Source organism: Mus pahari, chromosome 3, assembly GCF_900095145.1.
Source record: "Mus pahari chromosome 3, PAHARI_EIJ_v1.1, whole genome shotgun sequence".
Taxonomy (NCBI): domain Eukaryota; kingdom Metazoa; phylum Chordata; class Mammalia; order Rodentia; family Muridae; genus Mus; species Mus pahari.
In genome coordinates, this window is record NC_034592.1 from 22,182,697 (window position 1) to 22,204,066 (window position 21,370).

Below are 21,370 nucleotides of genomic sequence, written 5' to 3' on the forward strand. Positions count from 1 at the left end.
GCATGTCAGCCAGTCATGTCATCCATCGACGGGCCTTGCTTCACGGTGTCAGCATGTCAGCCAGTCATGTCAGCCAGTCATGTCATCCATCGACGGGCCTTGCTTCACGGTGTCAGCCAGTCTGCTGCTATTGCTGAGTTTTTCTTGCAAATAATTTTAAAGCACACAGTGTATGCTTTATACAAACATTGAGAGTGAACTTTAGAAGTGAAAGGGACACTTATGTTAGTAATTCAGAGGTTTTTCGTTTGTTTGTTTTTGTGCTGCTCAGGTAGGAAATCCAGTGTGTTAGAATACTATCCAGATGTTGCTCCCCGGCACTTTCCAGTCTTTACGGTCAACCCCAGGCTATAATCCTCTATTGTTAGTACTAATAAAAAGGCATGGTATGCCTCTTTAGTCAACAATTTCCAGGTAAATATAATAATGAGGACAGGAATGTGAAGAACAAAGTATTTTAAGACTAACATGATTTGAGGACTTCCTGAGAATTCTAATTTATTCCTACATCCTAAGGGTGAATGTTTGCCTTTACTCAACAGCAGAGAGAGAGAGAGAAAGAGAGAGAGAGAGAGAGAGAGAGAGAGAGAGAGAGAGAGAGAGAGAGAGAGAACAGAGGGCTGGCCTTGCCATCCTCTGCCTAAACTTTAGGAAGCCAAGAAAAGAACTCACAGCCAGCTCCAAGGACATGCTTACATTGTAAACCAGACACATCAATTATAACTTTAATATAACAAATATTAAAAGCAGCAATTTAAAACCAAAATCTTTCCAAAGGTGCACAGGGTTATACCGTCAGTTGGCAGTAATGCAGCTATTATCTTGTAGGAGTGAAATGCTGCTGTGGGGAGTCCGGGGACCTGGTCCGGCCTTGTGCTAGCACCCCCAACGGGATGAGCACCCCTCCTGCCTTCCTGCTCCTCAGGCCCAGAGCTTCTGGGACACAGCGGGAGAGGGGCAGATGTACAAACAGCATCCTACCTCTCTGGCTTCCCCAGTGGCCTGGAGGTCCCCGTGCTCACTGAAGCCAACAGGAAGCTGCAAATTTGACCCCAGTCCCCACATGCCTGCTGGCCCGGGAGTTGGCTTCACAACTCTCCTTCTACCAGGCCCCACTTGGGGACCTCAGTGGCAGCAGCTGTGGGACTGACCACTGGGCCCCGTGCCCATCTGCTTATCCCTGCCTGAGCCCAGACAAGGAGGCAGAGGAAAGGGGGTAGCTGTGTCTATGAGAGGCGAGGTTCCTCTGCAAGGCACTATGGTGGCTGAGGTTTCAGGCAGGGGATATCTAACCGACCTCTGGGACCCTCCTTAATGCTCACGGGCAGGCGTGGAGGGGTCAGACCCAGTCATGGGGATATCAGCACCTCTGATGTAGTCTGATGTCACCATGTGGTCTATCTTCCCACTCCCAGCTGGAAGCTACAGCAGCAGTCAGGGAGGCTGGTCTCAGTTGGGTGCCCCTGCCTCCCACCTCAAAGGCACTTCTTTCTGTTTCTCCAACTGAGTGAGTCAGTTTCTGCTTCTGCAGAGGCAAAGTAAGGGCTCCCTGCCCACCTCCTGGTTTTGGTTTCTCCCCAGACATGGCTAAGCTTGACCATTCTAATAACTCTATTTGTACCATCGATGACAAAGCCTTCCTTTCTGAAGGGAACCACTGATTCAGGCCCTTGTAAACTCCAAACCTGCCCCCAAAGTGATTGTCAGCTCCAGGGCAAGGCAGGAGCCATGCAGGAGAGGGGTATATTTTGTGCTTCTCTGTGGGGCCAAGGCTGGTTCACAGGCCAGAGGAGGCAGGGGTTTGGTTCTCACATTTAAATGCAGCATGTATCCCTGGAAGAGGCCAAGGACAGGGACGAGGGGGCCCTGGCAGGAATATGTGGTGTCTGTACCCACAGTGTTTGGGAAGGGACTTAATCTGGCCTGGTCTTCTTCCCGTCTTTTCCTCCCAGATCTGTGTGTTTAAGACACGTCTATGCAGCAAGGCCAGGCCCCAGTCTGTGACAACAGTGAAGGGTTGTTGCTGGGACAGGCAAACTTCTGGAAACCTTGGTCCTGTCTGACTCCCTTAGTCTCCCCTCCTCAATAAAGGACCCTGGTTCCTGTCCCTTCCGCAGAGACCCAGCTCATCACTCCCCAGGCTCTGGGTCCCAGGCGTCCTAAACTTTCTCAGGCACCCCTACCTTCCTGGGGTGAGGGGTACTGGTGAGAAAGCAGAAGACCCCCAGGGTTCCCTTCCCTCCCTGTGGTCTCAGTGAGGACTCAGTGAAGGATGCCCTGTGAAGGACAGATGAGCGTATGCGCATGCGCGGAAGACACGTGTCCACACGAAACACCCGAAAGGGGTGAGAGGGCAGAAGATGGAGAATTGGGGACAATGAAAAACAGATTTGGGGGTTACAACCAGGGTACTGTCAGAGGAACCAATAAAACGTTTGAGGGGTATGGAGTGTAGTATTGACCATGAGAGAACGCCAATGGGGTCTCAGAGACTCAGGTACAGCAGCACACAGGCCTTGGCCTGGCAGGCAGCAGGCAGGGCCCACAGGCAGGATGTCCTGTTTTCCTCCACCACCCCAAGCCTGGAGAAAACAGGGACCCAGTGGCCTCTTCTGCCCCTCCTTTGGTTTGCAGGGATCTGGGCAGCCTCTGAAGGGTAATCAGTAAGGGGTAGTCCCCTCCCATTCCAACAGGTACTGAACCTTGCCTTCTGGGGTGACCCTCCGCGCCAACACCCGATACTTTTCCCCGCAGGCCAGACGCCCAGCTGCACCAAAGTAGTTGGTGATCGAGGACTTGAGGTGGGACAGGGAAGAGTCGTCTCCACTGATGCTTTCAAGTGTGTGGCTGTCGATGCCTTCATCCGGCTGCTCAGGGCCCGCAGCTCCCTCTGCATTGCTGTCCGAGGCGCAGCGCCCCTCCAGCTCCGCCGCCCTTTGCTTTGCTCGCAGGGGCCCGTGCACCTTGGCTGTCAGCTTCCTCTTGCGGCTGCCTACCGTCCATCTGTATCAGGAGGGGAAGAGGGAGATAGATGCTGGGGATGAGTGGAAACAATCCTAAGACTCCTCAACCAGAGAGGCCCTTGGGTATCAGGCACTAGGCCGGGCCCCGGGCATGGATTGTCTTGTTGAACTTCAGAGTAGTCCAGTTGTAGGGAAACTGAGGCTCCAGAGAGGACGTTGGCTGGGGAGTACAAAGGCCAGGATTCCAACCTGGGTATGTTCAGTTTTAAAGCGTATGCTGTTTGTATCTGAAAGGGTGGGTCACTGCGGAGTCCCACAGTGCAGAGAGAGGCCTCGCTTAGGCTCTTCAGTCCTCTGTGTGAGCTGGGTGAGCTACGTAGGGACAGGAACTGAAGGGCCTGGCACCACACAGGCAGAGGAGTTAGCAAAATAGACACATCAGACAAACTGCCTGTTAACAGATGCCGAGAAGACTAGGGAAGTGTAGCTCAGTGATAGAGCACTTGTCTAGTAAGCACCAAGCCCTGGGCTTGGTTCCTAAAGCTACAGAGGCAACCGCAAACAAGGACCCCAGACAGAGAGGTGCCCAAGCAGATGAGTTCTATCTTCATAGATAGTTTCATTTCATGTCTGCACCCGCAAAGTCTCCACTCTAGAATGTGAATGGGGGGTGGTGGGGGCTGGGACCATCAGTAAACCAGGTCATACTCTCAGTGGGACCTCACACTCTGCCCTTCTACTCTGCTTAAAAGAAATGAATTTTCCTCTGAATGATCCTAGGATACAAATCAGACAGTCAGGAACCGACAACAGGAGTCTGAGGTACAGGTGACACAGTTACGACCCACAGATGCCAAGAAGCCCAGAAGGAAAGGGCTTCTCTAATCAAACGGTCCCAGAATTGGGTCACTTGACTAGAGGGATCACATATCCACTGCAGGCAAAGAATCCCAAGAGGCTGCGGCCAGCAGTAGGGAGTGGCCAGGCTGCGAACCGACCGCAGTCCTGTGCAAGGCTGCAGCGCACACCCTCAGGAAGCTCACCTGGAGCCGTAGGAGAGGCTGGTGGAGGCAGAGCCCGAGGTGCTGGCCGCGTCGGTGGAATCCACATCGGAGAAGAAGGTCTGGCTTGAGCTGCCACTGAAAGGAGAGAAGAGGAGCCCACTATTGGCCTGGCCCAGCACCGAGGAGCCTCTCTGCCTTCTGTCATGGCACCCTCCATCTCAGCAGGGCCAGTCTCCTCACTGCCAAAGATTTTCACCCTATGTCTGTTTGTCCTGCTTTTCATCATTCAGTCGTCAAAGCTGAGTGTCAAGAAAACTTTCCCAGACCAATTTCCTGTGGCAGTGGACATGCCAGTGACACAGTCCACGAGTCAGTGGGCAGTTATACAAAATTTCATGGATTCAAAGTGGGGGAAGTGAGGTGGTTGGCTGATTAAGGAAATCAGCTAAGGCTGCATAGTAAGAACTGGTAAGCATAGCCCAGATCTCCCATCTGGCTCTAAACCCCTCCCCTTCCCGATCCAAGACAGTGTGGTCTTCAGTGATTTCAAGAGTCGAGTGGTAAAAGATGAATACTCAAATACTCAAATATGGGCATTTTATATCCATGTGAGCAGATAGAAGCAGGTTTCCAAGGCAGCGTGGGAGGATCTCAGAGGGCTTCCTGGAGGAAGCAATATTCTGAGTTTTTGGCTGGGGAGGGCAGGGCACAAGGTGGTCCAGGAAGAGGACTCAGTATCAACATGGGTGAAACAGTGACAGTACTCATGGCCCCTTTGGTCTTAGATGTGAGGCCAGGGAGGGGTTTAGAGAGGTGGAACTGCAGGCCTCACATCTAAGACCAAACCACTGCTTTGGAAGGCAGAGTGCAGTACGCGGAAAGCCATAGGTACAAAATTCTCAGGCAGCCCTGAGCACATCGGACCTTTCAAGGGAAGTTTCAGAAGGTGCATAAGGGGCGTGTCCACACCCTCAGAATGTGTCCTTCCGTCATGCTGGGGCATAGAGCGCCCCCTGACGGTCAATTCTAGAATAGCAGGTACCTTTTTAAACTCTGAATTTCATCCAGTGTGAAGTCGAATATACTGGCCAGGTGGTGGTCTGTGCTCCAGGCTGAGGTGAAGTCACTCTGTGGACACAACAGAGGCAGGGTCACTCAATGGACCAACGGACCCGCCTCTCCCCAGGCAGCCTTTTCCCCAGCTGAGGGGTGCCTGCTGTTCAGCCAGGGCTGTGAGGGCTGCCATTCCTTGGGTAAAACCTGCCACTTCTTCTGGACTCTAAACTGTGAGCAGAGAGCCAAGTCCCCCTGTGTCTAGTCCTGATTTCTTCTCCAGCCACCTGATTTCTCATTCACCTCTCTAGGTCTTGGCTGCCTCCATTGCAAAATGGGACTAACCCAGAGCCTGCTGTACTGGGGGCCACAGAAGCAGTTAGGACTCAACATGACTATGAAAGTGTTTTGCAAACTGTAACGCGCCGGAGGGCAGAGGCACCCTGTTAACACTATCACCCACAGGCAGGGTTTCAGTAAGGATAACAGAGAGGGAAACTGTGCTCTGAGACCTGGTTCTAGGCTGGGCTCAGCCAGTGCCTTCACACGTCCCATATAGAAAGTTGCTGCCCCGACACAGCTGCGTTTTGCCCAGACTAGAACTGGGATGTTATTTACCCCTGCCCTAACCCGTCTTCTCAGGAGAACTTGTGGGAGATGAGTCCACAATCGTGGTCTTAGGGTGCCTGGCTCATCCTTGTTTCTCTGTAATTGGAAGTGGGTGTCCCTTTGGGTCGGGGATAGTGCGTTATTTTCTGCACAGGACCCCTAACGTGTGTGGCCCCTGCACGTGGAACTGGAGAATAAGAAAACCAGGAACTAACACTGGGAATAGCATCTTCCAGCAAAAACTTTGATCTTTTTCTTCTATAAACTCGCCTTTTCTGCTGCTGGGGTTCCTGAGGCAACAAACTGTGGAGACAGAAAAGGGAGAGGGTGGCTCAGTCAGAGCCGGGGAGGGCCAGGCAGAGAGAGGCTCAGTGGGAGAGGCCTCAGGAATGCTGGGGGGCAGTGGCCAGTATGGGGTCAGGAGGGTTTGGGCAGGATAGATGGAGCCTGGGAGGAGGCCATCCTCTGGGGCAGTGAATGTGGAGGGGCTTTAGAGAGTAGAAAAAGGAGGAGTGCCTCCTTGCCCCAGTGCCCCTAGAGAGGAGGCTCTGCCCAGCAGGGAGGACAGGGGCATGCCACACACTTCCGTGTCCCTTCGCTGCCCAGTTGTAATGCAGCAGGGCTGGGTCCCAGGATCAGGCTTTCCTGGAGCTAGGAAGTGAGAGGCCTGTGTTGAGAGGGACCTAGGAGCTTCTCACTAGCTCTCCCAGAGTGCCTACAGCTGGACCCTGCTGCGTCTAGGACTCCAGGTTTACAGGGGCGCTGCCACACTGCCTGGGCCCACTGCAGAGCTCTCTACTATCTGCAGAAGGTGGGAGCTTAGAGAACCCAAGCTGGCTGCAGCCACAGCCATCCACCAGCACTGACCCAGGCTTGCTCTTTCCTTTCTTACGAAGCAGCTCGGAGGTCCCTTTGTCACTTGGCATCAACGCCCTGTCGGGAAGCAGTTTTCCTGGAGGGGCAGGCGGGACTCGGATGCGCAGTCGGAAGATGCATTTCTTCTTCTTAATCTCCTTGCCACACAGGAACCTGGGGTGGTAGGAGAGAGGCTTGGGCTGTCAGCTGATCCTCCAGGGACTGAAACAGATTGCCACCAAGGCCAGGGGTCTCCCCGCCCCTAGAGAATTCACAGTCCCCAGCTGGAGAATGTGACCAAGCGCCTCCCTGTCCCTGCTTCCTGAATGTATTCTATTCTTGCTCTTCCTTGAGGCTTCTTAGCCTTGGCCAGCTGCAAGGCCACCGGGTATAGCACAGGGCAGAACTAGCAGGACCCAGTACAGGTGCCAGTTCTTAATATTCTGTAGCCAGGAAGCACCTCCGGGCCTATCTCTTATTTCAACACTGGCTGAGTGAGGCCCTGAGGCTGTGGACAGTGTTCAAACCTAGACCCGTTCTCAGGAAGCTGAGCACTGGGAGGCCAGGGAGTCCCATCCTCAATGGGGAGGTCTTATCGAACCTCAAACCAGAGGAAGGTGTAAGCAGGTCACCCTGCACGAGGCTTCAGGCAAGCTAAGCAGGTCACCCTGCACGAGGCTTCAGGCAAGCTTTCACAGAAGCAGGGACTGTATCTCGTAGCTCACAATCTCCCCGAAGCTCAGAATCTACCTAGACAGGCCCGCTAAATAGAGTCTGTAACTAAGTTTTTACACTTCTGTAAAAACTACTTGCTGCCAAAAAAACTGAATGAAGGTTGGGAACAAGATGCCGAGGGAAGGACACGGGCAAAGTGCTCAATACACAGGACGTGGTGGTGCACACTTGTAAACTCAGCATAGAGGAGGCGGAGACAGGGGAATCAAGAGTTTGAGCCTGGGCCAGAGTGAGACCCTATCTCAAAAAGCAAGCAAGCAAGCAAGCAAGCAAGCAAGCAAGCAAGCAAGCAAGCAAGCAAGCAGCCAGCCAGCCAGCCAGCCAGCCAGCCAGCCACCCAACCAACCAACAAACGGAAAGGAAGCCAAGGGCTGAGCAGGGCTGGCAGACACCCAGAGTCCATAAAGCAAAAGGATAACCGTGTAAGACAGGGAGGAGTGACAGACAGGGAGTGGCAGACAGGGAGGGTGGTGTCATAAAAGGCCTTGAACATGGCTGAGGGGCAAGTGTGTGCTACAACTTGGGATGGGAAGGCAAAGGCTATGAAGTAGTCCAGAGGCTGAAGCCCTAACGGATGCTTTTCCAAGCTCTCTAGCTGACCCGGGCATAGAGTGGGGCCTAGCGTACAACTGTGTCAAGGCCCTGGATACTTGGGAAGACTTTGCAAAGGAAGGTCTTTGATGTCTTTACTCCTGGATGGTGGAGGAAGAGGAGGAGGAGGAAGGAGAGCCAGGCAGGGAGCATAGCTTGAGCAGAGGATGTGTGGTAGGAAGAGCCTTTAGATTGAAACCCCAGTCAGGACCCACAGTTCTTCCTCCCTCCCTGCACTCACCGGCTCTTGTAACTGTTGAGAGCGTTGAGGAGATGTGGCCCTCGTTCTGTCACAGGGGTGCTGGCGAGCTATGGGAAGCAGGCCAGCAGGAGAGTTAGGTCTACAGGAGCAGCTTGGAAGGCACCGGCCTGACCTTGCCACCCCATCTCCATGCTCCAGTGGTCTCCAGGGGACACCATTGGCTTGCAACCTTTTACCTCTCTGAGGTCAGGCTTCCCCATCTGTGATAAAGAGGGAAAGCTCCTGGCCTCTGTCTCAGGAGCTGCACAGGGCCAAGACTGGAGCCTAGCAGGAGACCGCTTGCCTGTTATGCATAAGGCCCTGGGTTCACTCCTCGGGGCTGCTTTCTAAACATCCACACTCCTATCCAGTGATGCCACCCTATGAGGTCGATGATACAGAGCAAGTACGGGGCATGAACGGAATTGCACGTACAAAAATGTGCCCGATGGCACTGTTTCTGATGGTGGGCAGAAAGGAGATAAACTATGTGCCCAACCAGTAAACTAGGGAGGACATCAGCTCAGCCATTTAAAAGGTTATGAGAACACTAAAAGCCTGAAACAGCATAAAACTAACCGAGAAGAGATGACCTAAAACAATACATAAATTCTCATAAACCATAAAAAAGGGAAGGAACAGCATACAACCATGATTTATTTCTAGTTATTTCTGAGTAGTGAAAATATGAATCTTTAAAAAGTAAACTTCTGTTTTGATCATTTAAAATTTTCCATTAGGAACACTTTTAAAAAAAATACTTATTTTTATGAGTGTTTACCTGCGTGTGTGTGTGTGTGTGTGTGTGTGTGTGTATGTGTGTATGTGTATCATGTGTGTGCAGTACCCACTGGAGGTCTGAAGAGGGCGCTGGATCACTGGAACTGGAGTTACAGACAGTCCTGGTAAGGTGCCATGCATATGTGGGAGTGGGGCTTGGGATCTGGCAAGGGCAGTGTGAGTGCTCCTACCTGCTGGGCACCTCTCGCTAGCTCTCATGCATGACTTTCTTATATAAACACCAGAAAAAGTTGTTTAAAAATTCCAACTCTAGGGGCTGGCGAGGTAGCTCTGTGGCTAAGAGCAAATGTCCCAGCAGAGGACCTTGGTTCGCTTCGCAGCACCAACACAGAAGCTAACCACCATCCATAACCTCAGTTTTAGGGGATCGGACACCTTCTGATGGCATCTGAGGTCACCGGGCACACATATGGTGTGTAATACGCATGTGAACAAATAAATACGCATGTGCATTAAATGAATCTAAAAACAATACTGACTCTATTTTTCAAGGCTTTCTGTGTGCCTTGTAATTTACCAAATGCCACTATAAATGGAGACATATATACAATGCTAGTATATGGTAAAGATTTACCTATTTGGTATATTTTTAAAATTATACACGTGTGTGTGTGTATGTGTGTGTGTGTGTGGTATGTAGCATGTGCATGCCATAGCACATGTTTGGTGGGCAAAGGACAACTTGGGGCCTGGCTCAGTTCTCTCCTTCCACTCCCAGGTCCTGAAGATGGAATTCAGGCCCTCAGGCTTGGTGGAGAGCACCCTCACCTCCTGAGCCAACACAATGGCCTTTGTTTGTTTTTTAACAATCATAGTGAGTGGGAGACATTTCATTCTGCAGTAGTAAAGAGGACTCTGAGGGAATTGTTAGGGCGGAGGGTTATGTAACCCCATGGGAGTGTTAGGTAGCGCTCCAGCTCTGACGATTACAAAGTTTGTTAGTTACAGCACACTGAGGTCCCTGGAAACACAATGCAGAACAAGATCAGCAGAAGACAAACCCACTGTAATTTCTAACCTAGCCAGGAAATCTGCCAAATACCTTAGCAGAGAGTCCTGCCCACTCCAGCCACACTTGGCGCAATGCCTCAGCTCCCTATAGCTGAGTTAGTGAGGTTCCAACTGACCACTGCCCCAACCAGAGGCCAGAAAGTCCCTCCCTGGCACAGGCTTGGAGGCTCTGACTCAAGGAACTGCAGCACAAGGGTGAGAATTCGGATATCTATACCCTCGCCCTGCACCGAGTGATCCAGTGCGGGCACCTCTGGCCCCTGGGACCATACGTACCTTGCCGAGCTGCAGGAGCTCCCAGTGATGGTTGACAAAGGCCAGGATCTCCTCAAAGTCAAAGTACCGCTTCTTGCTCTGTACTCCCAAGTTATAGAGGGCCAGGTGAACTATGTCCACCCTGGGTAAGAAAGCAAGGGCCAAGTGAGGGTCAGGGCAGAGGGCAGAGGGCAGAAGGCAAAGGAAGAGCTAGTAGGGACAGGTCCCATCCTCTCACCATCGCAGGGGCAGCCTCTCAATATACTCTGGGCCTTGGTTGCACACGGAGCAGAAGAACAGGTAGAAGCTGTGTGTAGAAGAGAGGGGCTGTGAGGAAAGAGGCTGTGATGGGAGAGCCTCTGACCCTTGGCTCAGGCCATCTCTCCCCTTCCCACCTGCTTCCCATAGATAGCATCCACTTCTGGGCTGCCAGCATCCGCACAGTGGAGGGGACAGGGACCAAGGAATATGTCTTCACCTGTCTCCAAAGATCACTGCCCTAGAACTTAGCTTAGTTCATAGGCTGGGTGATAGTGGTCACCACTGTCCCTTCTGAGACCCCTTCCCTCCCCTTTGCCAGCCAAAGAAGTATAATAATTGATTTGGCAGATATAATACTGTGTTTACAGTAACTCTTAGTAAGGCTTAAGGCAGAGACTTTCACCTCTCCTTCCCAAGATATTTGTAGAGTCTGGCACTTGTGAAGGCAGGAATGTGCTCGAGGTTCCCCACAAATCAGCAGCAACTCGGCATGTAGCCCAGCAAGTTCCTTTGTGGCCTGTTGGCCCAGAATAACCAGGGTCCCTATACCTTGGCTGTCTCCTGCTGACAAGTCTAGGCTATCACAGACCCCCCCTTTGTATGCTACCTGGAAGCTGATCACCTACCGGTCTCCAAACACCATAGGCTCACTAAGGCACTGTGTGCAAGCCTCATGGAACCACTGCCTGCACCGGTAGCATTGTAGCATCCGAAGGTACCACCTGGAGGCACAGAAGAGCTAGGTCAGCCATCACAGTCAGGCTCAGCAACTTACTCACCTGCCTCTGTAAGAAAGGGAAGAGGACTGTGGGCCATGGTTAGAAAAGCACACCATTGGCCCTGGCCTCAAAGTACAGGTTTAATATGCAGGTTCTCGGGTTGGCTTCAGATCTGCCTTGGTTTTCAGAGGAGCGTGTGTGTGCTGCGCGTGCGCATGTGTGTTTGGTGGGGGGTAATGTTTTAACAACTGCCATTAAACACCGAGGCGCACCAACTTACTAATGTCATACAGATTTCTGTATACTGTTCTCTGTTGTCATTCATAATGCCTCCAAGCACACCAGGAGGCTCATGGGTAATTAAGGTAACAGCCCGTTTGACAGGTGAAGTAGTTCAAATGGCATAGTCAGAGGCTAGCTGGGCCATAAACATAGCTTCCAGACACTCTAAAACTCAGGACAGAGGGAGGAGCAGTCTGCCATCTACTGAGGGTAGAGACCCTGCCTCTGTGCACATAGCCCAAAGGAGCAGGTTTCCCTGTCCTTAGAGGCCTAGGTTGGCAAGCTAGACCAGATTCTGGCCCCGAAGCAAGACAAGAGTCTCTTCCACTACCAGCAGCTGATTATCAATTCCCAGCCCATGTGAGCTCACAACCACACAAAGAAAAACTAGTGAGTGAACCGTGAATCCGGGGAGGCACAGCTGGCAAAGTTCTGTGCCAGGTAATGGACATTTGTCAAGCCTAGGCTCTTAGCTGTCCCATTACTTCCTCCGGTCTCAGGCGACTCCTAGAAAAGCACTGTCTTCTATTCTCCGTTGCTATCTGCACAGGTTCTCTCTGAGCCTACTTTCAGGGCCCTTCCCTTAAGACTCCTAGGTAGCTTTCCTGGCTCCCCTTGGTCCAGACTTGTCTTATGGCAGCTATCCTACCCCCTGGACACGCCCCTCAAAGCTTGGTCCTCACAGACCACTCTGGGTCTCCCTCCTGAAGCCCCATCCTCCTGCAAAGTGACAGAGCCTCAACATTAAAATCTGCCCTCCCTAAAATGACATTGCGGATCCGCCCCTCCAGATCCCGCCTCCATGGCCTGACACCCAGGCTCCACCCTCGCGACTGTCACTTCAGGCCCGTCCTCCCTAGACCTAGCACCCAGCTGGCACTCCGGATTTGCCCATCCAAGACACGCCTCCAAGGCCTGACACTGAGGCCCCGCCCCGCGGCTGTCACTCTGGGTCCACCTCTCTAGATCCCGCCTTCACAGCCTGACACTCACACCCCGCCCCTGAGCTGTCAAGTTTCTCTAGGTCCCGCCTCTACCTCGTGACACTAAGGCCCCGCCCCATGGCTCCAGGTTCGCCCCTCCAGATCCCGCCTCCAGACGCTCACACCCCACAGCCCAGCTGTCACTCCGAGTTAACCCTTCCAGAGTCTGACGCTCAGGCCCCGCCTCTAAGCTGTCACTTGGAGAGCGCCCCTCCAGGTTCCTTCACCAGAGCCTGCTACTCAAGCCCGCCCCGCCCCGCCCCGCCCCGCCCCACAGGCTGTCACTCAGGCCCCGCCCCCTGAGATGGGGTTCTCCTGGAGTCTGTCAGTCCCACGTGCCCCGCTCTGTCGCCTTACTCTCCAGGCCCGCCGCAGTAGCAGTAGCATTGCTGCTGGTTGGTGCGATGGGGCGAGTCCCAATCGAGTTCCTCGGGCTGGTAGGCCAGCACCATTTTCACTGCCTGCAGCGTCTTGGCGATGGCGCCTTTCTTCAAAGCGCCGCCTTTCTAGGGGGAGATAAGGTCCAGGTCACCGACCACACCTGTCAGCACATAGCTATCAGGAGATAGGGGTTTGGGGAGACGCAGACATTTTATGAGCATCAGAAAAAACGAGGAGCTTTTTCTTACCAATCCTAAACCCATTCTGTTTCCCTTAAAGATATTCATTAATAGCATCAGTTGTAGTAAGGAACACACATACACACACACACACACACACACACACACACACAGAGAGAGAGAGAGAGAGAGAGAGAGAGAGAGAGAGTCTGTGAAAGAATATATCGTAACAAGAGTTAAAAAAAAGAAGTAAAAAAAATAATACCACGTGTAAGGGGCAGGTACATATCATTGTCTTTTAATAGCAAATGGCCCTTTATTGGGGGCCTCCTACTGACACAAAACTGTCCATTTTACGGTTGGGGAAACGAGGTTTAGAGAGGTTCTGAAATCTGGCCTAAGACAGAGAGCACCCTGTGTCTCCATGGTCCAAGTGGAGCCCCTTTGCTTACAGTACAGCATCAGCAATGAAGTCTCAGGCCTGAGTCTCTGGGGCTCTGGTCTATGCAGTTGGAAGGCAAGGGCTGGGGGACGGGGGCGGGGAGGTGCTCACCCTCACAGCCAGGGCGAAAATGCAGCGTCGGCAGAACCAGTGAGTGAGGAGGGGCCAGTTGGCATCGACTGCGATGGGGATGTGGCACTGTTGGTGGTAACCTAGGGTGAAGGTGGGGACAGCGAATCACTCACTCACAAGGGAGCAGCGGCCCAAGGCCAGTTGCCCAAAGGCAGCGGGACTAGCGGAGCTGTGGCAAGCCCTAGGGAGCTCTGCCTGCCAGCTTTCAGGGTACTGGCTGGTGGTACCCACCCAGGAGCCAAGCTGATAAACCAGTAAGGTTTATCAAAAAGACGGTACTGGCCACTGCAAGAGGCACCAAGGACAGGCTTCAGCACCTGCCTCCTTCCCTCTGCCTAGGAGGGCCACAAACTACAAGTCCCATTGCTTCTGGTCACCCTTTCCCAAGGCAGGAGGAGACATGCCCGGGATAGAAGGAGAAATAGGAAGCTAGCTGGGACCACAGTAAGTGCGATGTGGGAGGGGCCACAAAGTGGGAGGGGCCTGCAGGGCAGCACCTTTGCAGTGTGCTGTTCACCCACTCACCCAGGCCACACTTCCCACAGATGAGGATCTCATTCATAGGCCCTGAAGTCTTCCCCATGCAGACGTCACACTTGGGCTCCTCTCCTGGAACACCAGCTGAAAAAGAAGTCCCCTCAACTCAGATCCAGCTCACACCACCAAGAACTAGTCAGAACCACCTGCTGGGACGGAGTCCACACTTGGATCTGGGGAGGGGCTCTTAGGGAAATTTAGTTCTGCTGTTCAGCTAAGTTGACACAGAGTCTTAAATATACGTTATACCCATTCAGCCTCAACCAGAGATGCATCTGCTTCCTGTAAGCTTCGGAGAGCGCAGAGACAGTTGTATAAAATGCAGAGAATAAGGGACGCTTGAAGCTCAGCTCTAAACAAGACATCCACACCACACCCTCATGGGACATTCCTGAAGAGGGGCCAGAATGAACGCAAGAGCTGAAAGGCAGGAATAAGGGCTGTGGAATGCCATTGTCTGAGTGTCGCCACTGTAAAGAACTCTTAGCAACTACAGATGACAAAGAGTCTACACAAGAATGGATCCATCCACACCAGATATGGACGGCAGGGCCACAGGGGGCCTATCTTTCACTGCTGAGTAATTTCATATTGATACGTTTGGGGGGGGTGGAGCGTTATTGCCCCCTTTGGGTCACACAACAAAACCAAACATCATGCATCTGGGAAAGGGGCAGGTAGGGAGGAGGGAAGAGGTGATAGGGGTGGGGAGGGAGCATCAGGGAGGGCTGAGGAGAGTGTAACCGGAATGTACGAGTGTGAAACCGTCAGGGACTTTAGTTGTTAAAACAGTCATACGTAACAAAACCCACCGAGCAGGACCTGAGTTGCTGAGCACCGTGCCACACACCCCACCCGACCAACAGCCTTGCTGAATCTCCCCAGACTCTCAAAGGTGTCTCTTTAACACCTGCTCCAAAGACGGGGAAACGGAGGCTCGAGAAGTCAGGGTCCTTGCTCAGCTGGGAAGCATGAGAATGAGATTCAAGCACACCATCACCGCCACCTACCGCTAAGTCTCTGCTCCTCGGTCGTGTCCAGTTCCCTAGCCTACCCATCCCAACCTGTTTTATGTTTAAACTTTTTTGTGTCAAGTGACATTTAAAATGCTTACTTCGTGATGAGAATGTAGGTTTTTCTTTCTGTTTTTTTTGGTTTTTGTTTGTTTGTTTGTTTTTGTTTTGTTTTTCGAGACAGGGTTTGCCTGTCCTGGAACTCACTCTGTAGACCAGGCTGGCCTCGAACTCAGGAATCCGCCTGCCTCTGCCTCCCGAGTGCTGGGATCAAAGGCATGCGCCACCACGCCCGGCTGCTACTACATTTCTGATCAGAGTTCTCTTAAAGCATGCTGCATAGCCTTTATTGCATCTAAAGTCACTTTTATTTCCAAATGTCTAGCAAATTGAAATGTCACTACAAATTTGTGTTTTGAATCAAGATCCAAAGTCCAGATTTAGTGACCAGTTAATTTGTTTACCTTAGTTTATTTTAGATTTGGGGTTCAGATTCAGGGCCTGTCCTTCTGGGTACTCCCTCTTCCACTGAAGTAAACCCCGACTGCTAATACAGTTCCGGAACGGCTCCTTTTTTGTCTTCTTTTGTTAAATATACTTTTATATCTGAAGTGTTTGCATGGCTATGTTAAGTATATTTCTCCTTTTGGAGGGCACAGTGATGCTAGGCACCAAATCAAAGCCTGTACATTCTAGGTAAAGCACACCCCCACCCACAAATACAACACGCATGCAGGTTGGCCTGTATGCACATGTGTGCAGGTCACATTGACCGGGACCAGCCATCTTTCATTCTGAGTCTCTCACTGCAACCCTGATGAGGCAGACTGGCTAGTGAATTCCAGCTATCTCCCGTCTTTACCTCTCCAGAGCTGGGATGCCATGTGTGAACCGCCACGCCAGCTCTCTCTGAAAGATACATTGGGTTTTTTTATGAGTACGGGTTTTGCCTGCATGGATATGTGTGTGTGTGTGTGTGTGTGTGTGTGTGTGTGTGTGTGTGCACTACTCATGGGCCTGGTGCCTGTGGAGGTCAGAAGAGGGTGTTGGATCACCCAGGACTGCATTTACAGGTGGTTGTGAGCCACCATGTGGGTTCTGGGAGACAGACTCAGGTCTTCTGCAGGAGCAGTGCATGCTGGTAACTGTTAAGCCATCTCTCCGGCTCCTTAAATACAGCTTGATGCACTGCTTCTGTTTTCTCACCCAGAAGGCTGCCTGAAAAATATTCTGGTTTTGTTTCTAGAGATTTTGAGTCTTGCTATGTGGCTCAGGCTGGCCTTGATCTGGTAATCTTCCCTCTTTGTTCTCCTTAGGATGAAAGTTCTGTAAAGGCAGAAATGCTATTTCTGGTGGCTCAAGACGTATTTGTTGACTAAGTGGCCAGGCAAAAACCCTGCCTTGTTCAACACCCAAGGAAGGTAGTTGAGCCTCTGATTCCTTAATAAAGTGATTTATCTTAACTGCATTATGCTCAGCCCTGAGCCCTCATCCTAGGGAATGCCAAGGGTCACCTTCCTGCCAGGAACAATCGGCTAGATCTGGGACAACCTGTTCCTAGCTATGCTCCACCTGGTTCCTGTGGCACAGTGGGATGCTTCCTAAACCCTGAAAGTTGAAACATCTTTCCTTTGCTGCTGGAGTTTTGTGCTTCTCATAGCAGTGTAGCCAGCAGGGTACGCTCATAGCTTTGCATCTATAGAAAACAGATTTAGGTTGCAAGGGACTAGAGGGGGAAAACCAGTATCCCCTGGCCACAGATTTTTGGAGAAAAAAAAATTGTTTGAAAGACATAAAAACTGGCTTCATCCTGTGGCCTGTTTGGCTGGCTTCTTGGAATAATCTTTTTCAGTAACAGATTCTTATAAACTTCCTACAGCAGAGCAGCACCGGGACGGGCGTTCTACACACACTCACATAACCGTATCTGAGCTTCCCAACAGTGACGTCAGAAAAGTGACATCATTGCTCAAGGCTGTGGAGCTTTGTAATAGATAGATTAGGAACGAGGCCCCGAGTCTGTCTGACCCTAGAACCTGCCTCAGTGGGCCACATCATAAATGACGTTTAATAGGTTTCTTCTCTCATGTCAGTGGTCTTGGGTGCTACGCCTTGGTCGTGGTTCCATGATAAAAACACATGGGTATCGTGACTAGTGACCACCCAAATCTGTCCTAGGTAGACTGAATGACCCCAACTGGCTATAGCACAGTGTCAGCTATCTGAAGGCAGGGGTGGTACTCAGTCCAGCTCCCTTTTCATCCTGGCAGGTGACCCTGCTCCTTCTCTGCGTGGCCATTTCAAGCTTCCCTGACTACACCTCCCCCACCCATTTTCTTCACATGTAAACAGGGAGCACAGACAAGCCTCTAACTGACAGCCCCTCTCCTCTGGCCTCTTCCTCCTCTCTAGCTCCAGGAGAGCCAGAATAGCAGATGCCCTTCAAGGACACACACTGCAGGCCTGAGACCCAGTCCGAGCACTCTGGGTGCTAAGGTAAGCCGAGTTCCTCTTCCATCTGCCCTGCTTCCCTCCTGAAGTGTGAGCATTCAGAACGGAGATCCAGGAGTAGACATTTAATTATCATGTCTGATGGGCCCAAGATGAGTGTACTCAAGGCCCGGAGTTCATGGACTAGCACAGATGGCCAGAGAAAAAGGTGACAGAGAAGGAGAAACTGAAGGCAGAGAGGTGCAGGCATGGGGGAGGGGCAGTAGACACTAGGACACTCACCATGCTGGATGTCCTTCCACAGGACCCAGTATTTGGAATTATCTTCAAAAGTCACAAGGCAGCTTTGCTTAGGACTGCTGACCTGAGGCAAAGAGAGGAGAGCATGGAGGAGCAGCATGGAGGAGCAGCATGGAGGAGCAAGCAGCAGGGAGGAGCAGCAGGGAGGAGAACATGGAGGAGCAGCAGGGCGGAACAGCAGGGAGGAGCAGCAGGGCAGAGCAGCATGGAGGAGCAAGCAGCATGGAGGAGCAGCATGGAGGAGCAGCAGGGAAGAACATCATGGAGGAGCAGCATGGAGGAGCAGCAGGGAGGAGCAGCAGGGAAGAGCATCATGGAGGAACAGCAGGGAGGAGAAGCAGGGAGGAGAACATGGAGGAGCAACAGGGAAGAGCATCATGGAGGAGCAGCAGGGAGGAGCAGCAGGGAGGAGCAGCAGGGAAGAGCAGCATGGAGGAGCAGCAGGGAGGAGCAGCATGGAGGAGCAGCATGGAGGAGCAGCATGGAGGAGCAGCAGGGAAGAGCAGCATGGAGGAGCAGCATGGAGGAGCAGCAGGGAAGAGCAGCAGGGAGGAGCAGCATGGAGGAGCAGCATGGAGGAGCAACATGGAGGAGCAGCATGGAGGAGCAGCAGGGAAGAGCAGCAGGGAGGAGCAGCAAGGAGGAGCAGCAGGGAAGAGCAGCAGGGAAGAGCAGCATGTATGCTTCCCACCTCAAAGTTTGGCCCTCAGGGACAGGGGCACATCTTAATGGGGCTGCTTTTAAGGACATAAGAGCAGGCCAGAGAGACATCTGTGCCCTGCCCAGTCTGATGCTTGCTTAAGTTCTCTGAAGAACCTGCAGGGCCACATTGCCCCTGAGGACAGCTCTGGTCCCTTCCACTTCCAGCTTCCAGGCACGAGGGATAAAAAGGGATGAGCAGAAAGACACATGAGCCTGGGCCCCAGGACCCGAGCAGACTCACCCGCTTGATCTTGCCGAGATAATATAGCCCGTCTGTCCACCGGCATAGCACGAACTGTCCCTCCGTCACCTTGGACATCAAGTCTTTGAAGTTCTTTTTGGTCTTAGACAGGGTCCCCTTGTTAGGGCTGGTGGCACCAAAGGCTTCCGGAGTCCCTGGTTCCAGAGCTTGAGTCTCCATTAGCTTCTGGTGACACCAGAGAAGAAAGAACAATGTTTATCTTGCCACCTGCTCCTGAAATTCTGTGAGGCTCTCAAACGCATGTATTGACAGGACAACTCTGGGAGGGAGACATTATTATCTCATTCTAGGGATAGGGGAACAGGAGACGCAAGGAGAAGTGGCCGATGACCCAGAGGCAGGGCCATGGATCACAAGGAGTCTATGCCATACCTCGCTGCTTCTAATAGAGTGAATCTTCCCACTGTGCCTGGTGCAAAGGACCCATGGATCTGAGCCCCACTACGTGTCCAGGAGGCTTTGTCCCATATGTGGGCCAGTTCTGAGGATGCAAGCACTTCAGATGTTATGTTTCCCCTAAAGTGTGTTCAGAGAAAGGCCCACCTAGCACTGAAAACTCTTGAGGTGGCATGGGAACTGTGTGACACAGCCACGTGCCTCCCTTTTGTAATTCCCCTTTCTAATCTCGATTAACCGATGACTTCATGGGAACCAGTCCGGGGCATTTAAACCTGCCACAGGCACATCAGCCCACAGCAGCTAAGCCATTCCCATTGCGTGTAACACATCTGGCTCTTCCCATCTCATCAAAGTGCTGCCTTTCGCTTCCCTGGCACAGTGGGTCCTGGTGCAGCGGCCTGAGAATCTCTGAATCTCCACCCTAGAGTAGTTGGAGCATCCTGCCCAATTCCCCAGCATGTTCTGCTTCCAACTCTGTCTCAAGTCTTCCTCATCAATTATTTCATTCATCTTTCCCAAGCCTATTTTCCTGAGCCTGTTGCTTGCTACTGCCTGACACCTGGTACAGGGAGTCTCAGGACACCCAGCTTCCCTCCAGGAATCTTCCAGAAGGGTTGTGGCTTCCCAAACCTTCACTGGTGGCCAGCGTTATTGCTTTCTCCCCTCGGGGGTGGGGGGCTCACCTGGCATCACATTCCTCCACATACATACACTCTAAGGTTAAACACAGCTTCCTTAGTTGCAGTGTGTGGGGACGGTGGGGGCGCTCTTTTTCAGGGTCCCTCCCTCTGCCTAAGTGTTGGGCACCTGGTGCCCTGCCAGCCCACAAGAAGACAGCTCTGGGTGTGTTTCCATGTGAGTGCCTCTTCAGAGACTGTAGGGTAGTCTGGCAGTGTGCTAGTCCTATACGGGAAAACTAAATACACGTGGACATGTGAGGGGCCTGAGGCGGCGGGGCATAGTCAGGGTCTTGGGTCTCCCGATGATGGAAGTCAAGCTCCTTTTGCCTTCTCTCTCCTGTCGTCTATTACTCCAGGGCAGCGGCACAGGCACCAGGTGAGGGCTGTAGTCAGAACTTTTGCCCTCTTCCCTGGCACTTGGCTCTTTGGGAGCTGGGAGGTCCCTGCTTGCTTGGGCCTGGAGTACCGCCGGCCGGCCGGCCTCAGCAGGTTCACAAACTGACATTTCCTCCCCCACTGAGCTTTTGGGGGCAAGCCGGGTCGCTGTGCCCCCGAGGCCGTGCTGGGCCCCCGGGTGGTGGCCCCCCCATCCCGCCTCCATCCTCCTGGAGAGGGCCCCCGCGGGCTGTGATTGGCTGATTCAAACCCATCGGCACTGAAATGCTTGTTTGCGGGTTCCCGTCGGAGTCCAGTTCAAATCCGCGGCACTGGGCGCGCGGGGCCGGGCGGGGGCAGGAAGCGCGCATGATTCATGCGCCGAGGCCTCTCCAGGGCGGCCGTTGGCTTTTTAAAAGGGTGTTCAGGGGGGAGGATAGCTTGCAGAAAGTGTCCCCTTCAGTTTCAGGCACTCCTTTCCTCAGTTGCTCTAATTGCAAACTTTCTCCCGCTCCCAGCCGATCGTGCCTGACTTTGGACGTGAGCAAAATCCCAAATGCCCTGCCTATCCTCCTCTCCATAGCTTCAAATGGAAAAGAAAAGACACGCGGTCACAAACGGAGACCTGTCACCCACACCCTGCCCAGCGCTGGGGATGTGGCTGGGACTCCCGCTGCCCTGAGGGTACCGCTCGGGCTCCATCTCTGTCCCCATCCCACAAGCGCGCAGCTCGCTGTACTCCAGCCCCCGCCCGGGGATCGTAGGGCTCAATCTAGGTTTCTAGGAGAGGGGTCGTGTGCAGGGATTAAAGCGTGAAACGCGGACACTCCCGGGGCGTCCGCAGCGCGGGACTTACCGCGAGGCAGTGCGTCAGCCGGTCCCACTTGGAGTCTAGCCACCAGGCACATCGGCGGCGGCGGTGCGCTCGGCCCAGGGCTGCCTGGCCGAGTGTCCGCCCCTGGGGCCGGGGTAGGGGTCTCGGCGGGGGCGGGGAGGGGCGGGGGCGCCGCAGGGAGGAGGGGACGCGGGGAGGGAGGGGCCGGTGAGCTCAGGAAGGGGCCCCCCGGGCGCGGGGCGCCATCTTTTTCGCGTTTTCCCGCGAATTATTGACGTCCCCGCTTATGTAATTAGCAGGGGCCGCACCGGCTTTGCCA

At 52.9% G+C, this 21,370-nt stretch overlaps 1 protein-coding gene across 1 annotated transcript; it reads right to left on the minus strand.

Moving 5' to 3' along the window:
• Positions 1-697: 697 nt before the first annotated feature.
• On the minus strand, positions 698-21,102 carry Phf19 (PHD finger protein 19). The gene is made up of 15 exons (XM_021194254.1): positions 21,073-21,102; positions 18,742-18,927; positions 17,781-17,862; positions 14,023-14,118; positions 13,477-13,577; positions 12,721-12,869; positions 11,006-11,101; positions 10,357-10,425; positions 10,140-10,260; positions 8,052-8,119; positions 6,497-6,658; positions 5,845-5,932; positions 5,010-5,095; positions 4,007-4,102; positions 698-3,003 (listed from the first exon to the last, which is right to left on the minus strand). The coding sequence occupies exons 2-15, from the start codon at positions 18,919-18,921 to the stop codon at positions 2,661-2,663; spliced, it is 1,737 nt and encodes a 578-aa protein (XP_021049913.1). The 5' UTR covers positions 18,922-18,927; positions 21,073-21,102; the 3' UTR covers positions 698-2,660.
• Positions 21,103-21,370: the final 268 nt, after the last annotated feature.

Coding starts and splice junctions, on each gene's coding strand:
- Phf19 (XM_021194254.1), bottom strand. CDS start 18,921: ATGGAGACTCAAGCTCTGGAACCAGGGACTCCGGAAGCCTTTGGTGCC. Junction 10,426..11,005: donor CCTATGGTGTTTGGAGACCG/GTAGGTGATCAG, acceptor TTCTACACACAG/CTTCTACCTGTTCTTCTGCT. Junction 10,261..10,356: donor GAGAGGCTGCCCCTGCGATG/GTGAGAGGATGG, acceptor TTTCTTACCCAG/GGTGGACATAGTTCACCTGG.